The following is a 10,072-nucleotide window of genomic DNA, read 5'->3' as shown; positions in this document are numbered from 1 at the left end:
TTTAACATGTTTACGGCAGATATGGGTTAGTAATAGTCAACAGTATTCAGGATTAGTTATGACAGTACATGCAGGCTATTTACTAACCTGGCTCACGACGCATCCTTTGCAGCCTAGCATCATAGGCTTGCTGGTTCGCAGCACACTCATCTGCAGCTGTCAGAGAAGTACAGTGATATTTAGCCATACCTACCCATAGTATACACAAGCTAGGCAATTATTAACTATGTAGTGGAAGGAGTACTTAGTTCTGGGGCATTCTGCATCTGCCTTGCTTCCTGGATCCAATAATCCATGACATCCCCTCTCCACCGCTTCAGGTCTGCATGATGGTGCCTGACCTGCTCACCAGTCTGGGGGATACCTGTGGCACTAGTGAGGTCATGGGCGAGACTGTCCCAGGCCTCCATTTTGTACTGCGAGCCCTCGTACTGGCCCTGCAGTAGTCTCCTGTCATGGTGCTTTACCAGGAGCCATACCATGAATTTGGACTCCTGGATGCCCCAGCGCTGCACTCTAAAGTGAGTGCCTTCTCCCACTCCAGCCATTCTTCCTACAGAGGGATGCTACAACCAGTTATGAGCCATATTCCCGCCTCTTCGGTTTAAGTAGGGCCGGATTCCCGCACTTTTCCATAATTGGCCGGTTTCGAAAAGGCTAAGCTATGGGCACACCTGATTACTTCAGGTTGGCACTGCTTAAAGAGGTGTACCTGTGGGCATATTGTATTGGCTTCCCTACACATTGCTTACAATTACTTAGTTGGGCTGTGCTGTGGTTAGCATTGCATATTGGTTATCTAGCATTATATTTGCCTTTTGTCAACAATGTCTTATTCATTATAGGTTATATATGCATCTGGTATCTGTGATTCATGTGTACATGCACTCTATGGGGTCCTGGGGACATCAAAACTTTATTACAGTGACACCTCAACTCTATGTTTACTGCAGTACTCCAATTCACATATTTATGGTCTGTGGTGGGTTATAGAACATTACACTGTACATAGATTCAGTTCACATGTTTGATTTGATTTCCCTGTGGTGAGGATTAGTTTGCTGATACCTCCTTTATATGTATTGCTATCATGACATTGTGGTTAACTACTGTGACTGTGATGTACATGGTCCTGAGTTCTAGCCTTGCAAAGGTTGTTTATTTTGTTGCTGGGCAGAACATGTGCCCTTTGGGTACAGAGTAATTAAGGCACTTTAAAGCAATTGTGAGCGTGTGTTCACGGGTTTGCGTGGAGCTAAGCAATGCTAAACTCCGGTTACAGTTTCTTACACTCAGTTAGCTTCTACTTTGCTTAATCTGTGTAGGCAATGCATACCCACACTCAGACACACTTAAACATGCTTACTGGTGCTTATATATGCTTACTACTGCTTATTTATGCTTAAACCTGCTTACTAGTGCCTTATTCATTATGACACTGAAAATTCACTCTAGTTCACTTTTAATTGTTTTTATGCAGGTTATACAACAGACGGATGTCAAAATATGTTCATATACAGATTACCAATGGAAAATGGTATGTGCTGCAGTGGGATTCGAACCGGGAATGTCTGCTCGTTAGGTGGATGCACTAACCACTACTCTATTGCTGTGTTGCTTTATTTGCATATATACCCATATATCCATATACCCATGGATCCTAGTTCCCCAAACACCCAACCCCAACACTTCACTGACACAGCAGTCATCCATTCTCCAGTTGGATACATGGTGTATCCAGACCACTACACATTGGCCACTCCCTACTCCTGTAAACCCATCCCATGGGTTGACTCACTCCACATATCCTCAGACATCCCAACGTTTTAGTCCACAAACATTGGTGAAATGACTGACCAATAGGACGCTATTCACAATTTTTCGGTTGTCCCACCTGGGACACACATGTCTTTATTTCAAGATTAGACTCTATACTTCATTACATTGTTACTCCTGTTAACAAGACACTACAATAAATTAATAACTATGACTATGTGGTAACGCACACGTTACACATGAAAGCTAATAATGTATGAGTTCGGCAAAATTATATTACAAATAGGACCGGTTTAGTGATTGGCGTTGCTGTAGCAGGCAGATCACAGGAATGATTCCACTATTTTATAGTGAGAAAGTCCTCACATTTTATTTTTTGAAAACAGCACTGACTTCAGACAAAGTACACACTTCTGCATTTTTGCAGATTCGTCCCTTCCCTCTTATGCTGCTATGCACAACCTATTATTCTATCTACTGTCGAGGTTTGCAGGAGCACTTTAATGTTATTTATGTCTGCAAAAGGAATGAATGGGGTACAGGGAATGTACTTCTACATATAGATGTATGTATGTGTGTATGCATATATACTTATAACTAACTCACTGACCTCCAGGAGGCGGTCCAATTAGACCCAGGACATCCAACCCTGATACGTCTGGATCCATAATTTCATACCCATGGTTCCTCCACCCCACCCGAGTTCGACATACATGCAAACCATCCATTCTCCAGTTGCTTTCACAGCCATAACACACCTCCACACATTGCCCCCTCCCCTACATGTATGTTGTCCCAACCCATGTATCATCAGGCTCTCCCACCATTTGGTCCTTGAACATGCCTGTCCTTGCTTGTGTAATGGTCGGAAGTTCACACAACCTAGCAATTTTTGGGTAGTCCCACCAGGGACTACCCTGTAATTGTTTGTAAAGTAGACTTAGCAGATCAACAATGTTACTCCCACTGGTAGTATCCTGCCTGTGGTTTGAGTAGCAGTGATTTGCTCAACCCTGCCCAGCTTGATATGACACACGATGACAGCACTAAATAACACTGGAGTTGCTGTTGATTTCCTTCTCATTCTTTTTGTATGCTTTATTGTCACAACATTCATTCTTCATATATATATATATATATATATATATATATATATATATATATATATATATAGGTTTACTATCACAATGCCGGCACACTTGCGGCTATGAAGTATCGAACAACAGATGTTGGTGATATGAACGTTACCATTGGAATGGACTGTGCATTCGCAATTCTAACGCTCATGTGAGGGATCGCAGTACAGTGCGGTTAGGGAAATACATCCCTTTCCTCACTGTAGTGTGATCTCAAGGTGGGGTGTGTGGGGGTGCAGCCCATGGGGGTGGCATAACTGTGCTAGGTAGGTAGGTAGGTAGTTATGGGTGGTATTGCCGTAAATGTTGACATTTTACAATACACAGCTGTTTTATTAGTTAATTCGAAATGTTCATTTCGATGTATAACCGAAAATGCAGACACATTTTTTTCTGATTTTCGAATTTATGATAGTAAACCATATATATATATATATATATATATATATTATATATCTGTACATATACATGCACATACATCTACATAATTATATACATTTCCTATGCTGTTGCATGACTGTGCTGGACGATGTGTTTGTGATACCAGCAGATTTGCATATATCTGCCATGGCTTAGTGGTAAATCACATTGGCTGTTGTTTGTAGGGTCCTGGGTTTGACCTTTGCAGAGGCCATTTTTTTGTTGCTGGGCAGAACAAGGGCCATTGGATACAGAGTGATTAAAGCACTTTTAAGCAGTTTTGTGTGAGTGTGTGCATGTTTGCGTGATGGCAGGCTGTGCTATCTTCCGATTACAGTTTCTTAAATTCAGTTAGCTTCTACTACGCTTAATGTGTGTGGGCACTGCTTACACCCACGCAAATGCGCTTAGACTTGCTTACTAGTACTTATATATGTTTACTACTGCTTATTTGTGCTTACACCTACTTACTAGTGCCTTTTTCATTATGACACTACCACTTTGATTAAATGACATTAGTTAAACATTTCATTCAGTACTCCAGTTCACATTTACGTGTTATTAGTTCACATTTACGTGTTATTATGTAGGTTGTACAGCAAAAAGATGTATAAATATGTTCATATACACATTCCACATGGAAAATGATTTGTGCTATATTAGGACTCAATCCATGAATGCCTGTTTATTAGGCAGATGCTCTAACCACTACACTATTGACATCAACATTGATTTGGCATGTTTTTTTTCTATTTGGATGATTTTGATGTGTAAGCTACTCTAAGCAAATGGCAGCAACATGCAAACATGCTGTATTTCACTTACACTTTCTATAATGAAGCAATACAAATGTAAAATAGAGACACGGGGAATCTAATTGTGATAGTTCTAGGGACAGGGGCTCAATATTCCACTACGTGCTTTTGTGTTTACTACTTTGATTTTATTTCAGTGTTCGTGGACACTCTTGTATGCTTAGCATACATTTCAGTATCCATGGACACTGAATTAATTGCTTATTATTAGAGACGGGCTCTAATAGTAAGAATTGTAGGTTGTGCAACTGTGGGGGCATGTTTAAGCCTCCGTAGAGCACTTAAACACACCACCTGCACTCACACACTTTCCTGTGCACGTTGAGAGTGTGGCAGCATGCCCTCATAAATATTCATATGGTGCTGCTGCACTATCTGTAAGGAGGACACTCGGTGCAAGGCTAAAACCATCCTTGCGCCGAGCTTCATGAATCCCAGGGAGTGTCTTTTTTATGCAATTTCAGTCTACTCACACTGTCAACCTAGTAATTACATATTCAGGGTTGGGAAATATCAGTGCAGCTCTGCTAAATCCTAGGAGTCTAAATAACAAAAAGACTCTCCTTAACATCTCCCTAACTCTCAAAACTGTAGATATTTGTATTGTTACAGAAATTTAATTCCAGAACAGTTACAACACACCCACCTTATCTGATTTTTCTGAGTACAACTCATTCAGGTGTGCAAGTCTAGAAAGCAGTAACCTGATGGTGGAGTGTTTGTTTTTATCTTGAAGATCATCGCCTCTGTGTTAATCAAGCAGGGTAATGGCCTCAACTCCTTTATATACTAATATCAGAGGGGTGCTGGCAATAAGGAATGCCGTCTGGTGCAACAGTAGAGTTGTGTGACCAGTAGGCCTCACCCATCAGGCTTCCAAAAGAGGAACTAGCCTATAACATTAGCCACTTAAAAAAAGATGCCCAAATTTGTTGCCTTTGGGCTGGCATGGTATCCAGCAATGACAAAAGCTCACCCCCCCTTATATTGTGTTCTGTCTTTGCACGTTATTCACCATTTCTTTTTCATTTCCAACCTTCCCCATTACCAGTTGCTCACCCTGGTTATGCATGTATCCCTCCATTGTCCTCACACCTTGTTTTGTTTATCATCACTGTGTGTCTTTGTTTTACTGTGTCTGATTCCATGCTTGATGCCTGCCCCTGCTATTCATTCCTGCTGTATGTTTTTGTTTTCAGTGTTTTCCTTTGCTTGCTATTCTTCTCTTTACTGCTTTCCTATCAATCCCATTTCCTCCTCATTTACATACTGAACAGGATTGCCCCAGTTCTGTGCTCAGCCACATTGGTCTTTCTGTTGGTTGTTGTGCTCAGCTGTATTGCCTTTTTGTGGATCTACCTACTAGCAGTGGCTATATTTAAATAAATTGTGTTGAAAAGCTCACAGATGCATAAATGTATTGGAATTACCTCTCTTATTGCTGGCAGCTTTTGGTAATGTTTAACTTGCATTTCTAGGGTTAGCCTCAGGACTGTTTCTGCCTAAATGAATATTCTTTCCTCACTTAAACTTCCTCTTCAAATCCTTAGTTATTTAGTCTAGTCTAGTAGCAGCCCTACTGTATACCTGCTTCAAACACAATTTCATGTAGTTTATTTATAAACTTTCCAGTTTCCCTGTCCTGTTTGACTTTGCTACTCACTTAACCCCTTGTTAAAGACATACCCATACCATAATTAATTGACTTAACATTCCAGTGTACATATACACTCCTTATATCCCCAGTGAATGTCACCTTTGATAAAATCTATGTACATCTATCAAGCATGGCTATATACATTGTATAGTGTGTGTATCATGTAAGAACTTATTTATGGCAAAATATTTTAGAGAATGCTCTTCGGAAACTGCGGTGGCACAATGGATACAAAAGAGGATTTATGAGAGAGTTCAGCCACATAATCCATCCTGTGATACAACTCCAAAAATATCCAACATCAGTCCAACTTGTTGAATTAATAATAGAAACAAATGTGTATGGTGCCTGGCAAATGCCAAAAATACAAACAAGCACAGCAAGAGACTTTGCAATCTTTTTATCCTTGGACAGCCTTACTGCAGAATTTTGAGATGGTGTTTTCTGCTCATCCTCTGTTGATGAGATGTGCCTGTCATTCAGATTGTTACTAATTTTGTCCATTTTTTGCATTGAAAGATTTTGCCGAGAATATTTGGTAACAGTAGGTTCTTTTGAGACAGAAGAACAAACTACCCTTTTCTTTAGAAAAAGTATATATAGTCGTATGAAGGATAAAAATGTTTCTTCTCCTTCACTGTTTGACTCAGATTGCCTCTTATTAATCACTTTAGTTTGCCTATTTTTCATTCGTTTTCTGATATTCCAGTATATACCTAAATTGAAATAGCTTACACTGAAGAAGGGAATGAAAAAATTGCAAGTTAGAAGGCAAGCTAAAAAATACCAACTATATGTAAATTCAGCATAACAATGGTCACTTGGTACTTGAGATTGTCCTGTGATAATGTCCCAAAAAATCAGTGCTGGTCCATAAATAATAAATGCAAGCAGCCATACAGCAGTAATCTTGGTAATGGTGTTACATGTTTGCTGAGCTCGATGTGCCACCTGAAAGAAAATACAGAATTACATGTTACTGATGAAAATGCAAATCACACAAACAAAGCTATAATCAATGCATTTAGGTTGGATGCTTTCACAAAATACATACGTCAATAGACAAATCATTCAAAATTGACAGCCTATATGAAAAGGAGACTGAATTAAATAGAAGAGAAGAGGAGATTAAAGTATTCAGATTTTTATACATAATGGCTCTGTCATTTGCCTTACCCTAGATCATAAGTAATAGGCATCTATTAAAGCAAGCACAGGCTGAACTCAAGTTCCTAAATCTATTCTCAATGCAAAAAAGAGAGAGAGAGAGAGAGAGAGAGAGAAACAAAAAAATGAAAAGGCAGTAATGCTGGCAAGCACTGACTGTAATGCAGGGACAGATAACAAAATAAAGGGCTAACATACTTGGAATGTTAAATTATTAGTTACTTCATATCAGAGGAACACACACAAAAAAACGTTATGAGCTGATTCGGGAAGATGTGTAATTTAGTGTACTTTTTGTAAATGTAATAGAAATAGTATAGGGCTTAAAAACATATAAGACCAGGCCCATTGGTCACTTTCTCAACATACTATAAAGATGAAATTTACCACTCTAAAACACAGATGATTAATGAAATTAAAAAGATGAATGCATGCACATATCAGGTCTCTTCAAAAAGGTAATTTAACTCATCATGGACACTTGTAGGTAATTCCAAATAAAGCTTAATGTTGCTCATTATTAATTTACTGTTAAAAAGATAATTAAGAAGTGACTATAGACCAGACTTCATGCAGTTAAGTGGGTAAAGTTAATAGATTGTGACTGAGTTGTGGCAGTCAAATGATTCACTCCAAAATGCTCATGTAAAGCTTGCACCATGACACTGAGTGATAAAGTTAGGATTGCTACTCAGAATTAATTGGTTGAATGCTGTAGCTGGTGACTGCAAAGTAATGCAGGGATGAGTGTGAGAATGTAGGCAATATCAGCTCTCAGCTCCCTCAAGTGGGTGACATATATCTGACAAAGCACAAATATACTTGGGGATGGCTGAATGACTGTACTATGCTCATTGGCTACCAGAGGAAGAGAGAAATATGTCATACTAGAAAAAATAGCTGAGACAACTATAAATATATATATATATATATATATATATATATATATATATATATATAATGTGTGTGTGTGTGTGTGTGTGTGTGTGTGTGTGTGTGTGTGTGTGTGTGTGTGTGTGTGTAGACAACCAATACCTAACTCTGCTTCCTACCATGTTGCTTCATGAGATGAGGTTACTGTATGTTATCTCCACATAAATGGCAGAAAGGGGAGACTCTCTTGTCCATGAAATGATGCAGTTTTTTCATAGGAAAATATAAGGCCATTAGTCTGCAGAGTATTAACAGCCAAGCCAGTAACTGGACACCAGAATTATACCCTGTATCTTGTATCTATTGGGTAAAGACCTTAACCATTTTGCCAAGCCCTCCCACTTATACTTTCACAATACAATGTATGACAATGAGCATGGAAGAGGCATTACAAAAGTGAAAGGGTTTCTTAGTCAGACTGGCTAGGACTAAAATATAACAAATGAAAAAACATATTGTGATTAAGTAGATGCTTTGTGTTTAATTTTCAAACAAATTTATTCTGGAGAACTGAAAACACTTGCATGGACAATGCTAAACAGACAGTGAGAGATAACTGTCTTTTTACATGCCAAGTTAGGTACCACATAATTGCAACTTGTTTTGTTGTTAGTTATTCTCACTAACTCTCTCTCTCTAATGTCCACACCATGCCTTTCAGCACATCAGGCAATGAGTGCTGTCCTGCACTCTGTTTCCGTAGCAGTTATGGGTTTTACAGGGTCAGTTTTCTAGCCAGAGGCCCGACCCTCCTCGGAGGGTGTACTACACACTTACATCTAGGGCCAGTTTACAGTGTCCAATCCACCCACTGCATGTCTTTGGAATGTGGTAGGAAACCAGAGTACCTGGAAGAACCCCACGAATACAGAGAAGACATGCAGACTCCACACAGAAGGCACGCCAGCTGAGAACTGAACTGGAGAACCTCTTGCTGTGAGGCTACAATGCTAACTCCTGCACCACTGCTCCACCCTTGTTTGCCATTAGGGTAGTTTAATTATTTGTTACAGGATCCATGTTAATTTGGCATATTTTCGAATCTTCCAATAATCCACTTACCTCAGAGGGGAAAGCAAACATCTATTAGGAAGTGTGCATTTCATTTTCTATCATGCATTGATTATTTTATACCCCAGTCTAAAGAAATGTGAGAGGCACAAACCACTGAGACAAGAATACCATCCAAAAATGGTAACAAAAGCACAAAAACAATGCTTATTACTGTTCTTCAAAATTACATGCAAGTGGGCAGGTGGATAAACCAATTTTGTTGAAATGGTAGGGTGGTCTATTATTACCCCTTTGTTACATGTACATATCACTATCATGGTTGTTATGAGGGTGACAGTTCAAGTTGCACTCTTTTCCTGCATTCACACATGTGACGCTTGATATTTTTTAATCATGTTATGGTTCAGTGAATTGGTAACTCATTCAAATGAATGTTGCTGAGTATATTTCATTACTTGGCCTGTTACATTTATAAAGCTATTGTGGGTGACACGTTTCTTTTAGCATTATTTTACTTATAGGCTTGTAATACCTTGCGATCAATAGATAAACTTGTTGTGTAAAAGAACATGGCAAAATAGAAGAATAGAGCCGTGAAACTAATGCAAGAAACAGAACTAAATTTAATTTGCTTTATTTACTTATTAGGCATGTAAATGAACCTCATCCTTCTTAAATCCCATTCAGCCATAACCATGGCTCAAGAATGGATATTATATATATATATATATATATATATATATATATATATATATATATATATATATATATATATATATATATATATATATATATATATATATATATATATATATATATATATATATATACATATGTGTGTGTGAGTGTGTGTGTGTGTGTGTGTGTGTGTGTGTGTGTGTGTGTGTGTGTGTCTGTGTTATGACCCCAGTTATGCAAAAGTGCACTTAAATAACAAAAAATACCAATATAAAGGCATTTTTGGAAACGTTTCTTAGCAATAAAAGTGAGTATGATCATAGAAAGACAGAATTGCTATGTACCCTGATAAAATGCCTCCTTGAGAACAGCATATTCTTCTATGAAGATGATTTATACTTGCAGAAATATGATGTGGCAGTGGGCACCCTATGTGCCAACACCTGTGCCAATATGGTGTTGGCATAATGGGAAGA

At 38.6% G+C, this 10,072-nt stretch overlaps 1 protein-coding gene across 1 annotated transcript in view; it reads right to left on the bottom strand.

The window, feature by feature from the left end:
• Nucleotides 1-5,975: 5,975 nt before the first annotated feature.
• LOC122797034 (histamine H3 receptor-like) overlaps nucleotides 5,976-10,072 on the bottom strand; it is a 406,192-nt gene continuing 402,095 nt past the window's right edge. Inside the window, exon 5 of the mRNA XM_044065806.1 lies at nucleotides 5,976-6,755. Within this exon, the coding sequence (XP_043921741.1) occupies nucleotides 5,976-6,755 (780 nt within the window). The remainder of the gene's footprint in view (nucleotides 6,756-10,072) is intronic.

The sequence above is a fragment of the Protopterus annectens genome, chromosome 3.part0, assembly GCF_019279795.1.
Source record: "Protopterus annectens isolate FY-2018-M chromosome 3.part0, PAN1.0, whole genome shotgun sequence".
Classification (NCBI taxonomy): Eukaryota; Metazoa; Chordata; order Ceratodontiformes; family Protopteridae; genus Protopterus; species Protopterus annectens.
The sequence above is the reverse complement of the archived record's forward strand: the minus strand, read 5'-3'. Positions and strand labels throughout refer to the sequence as shown.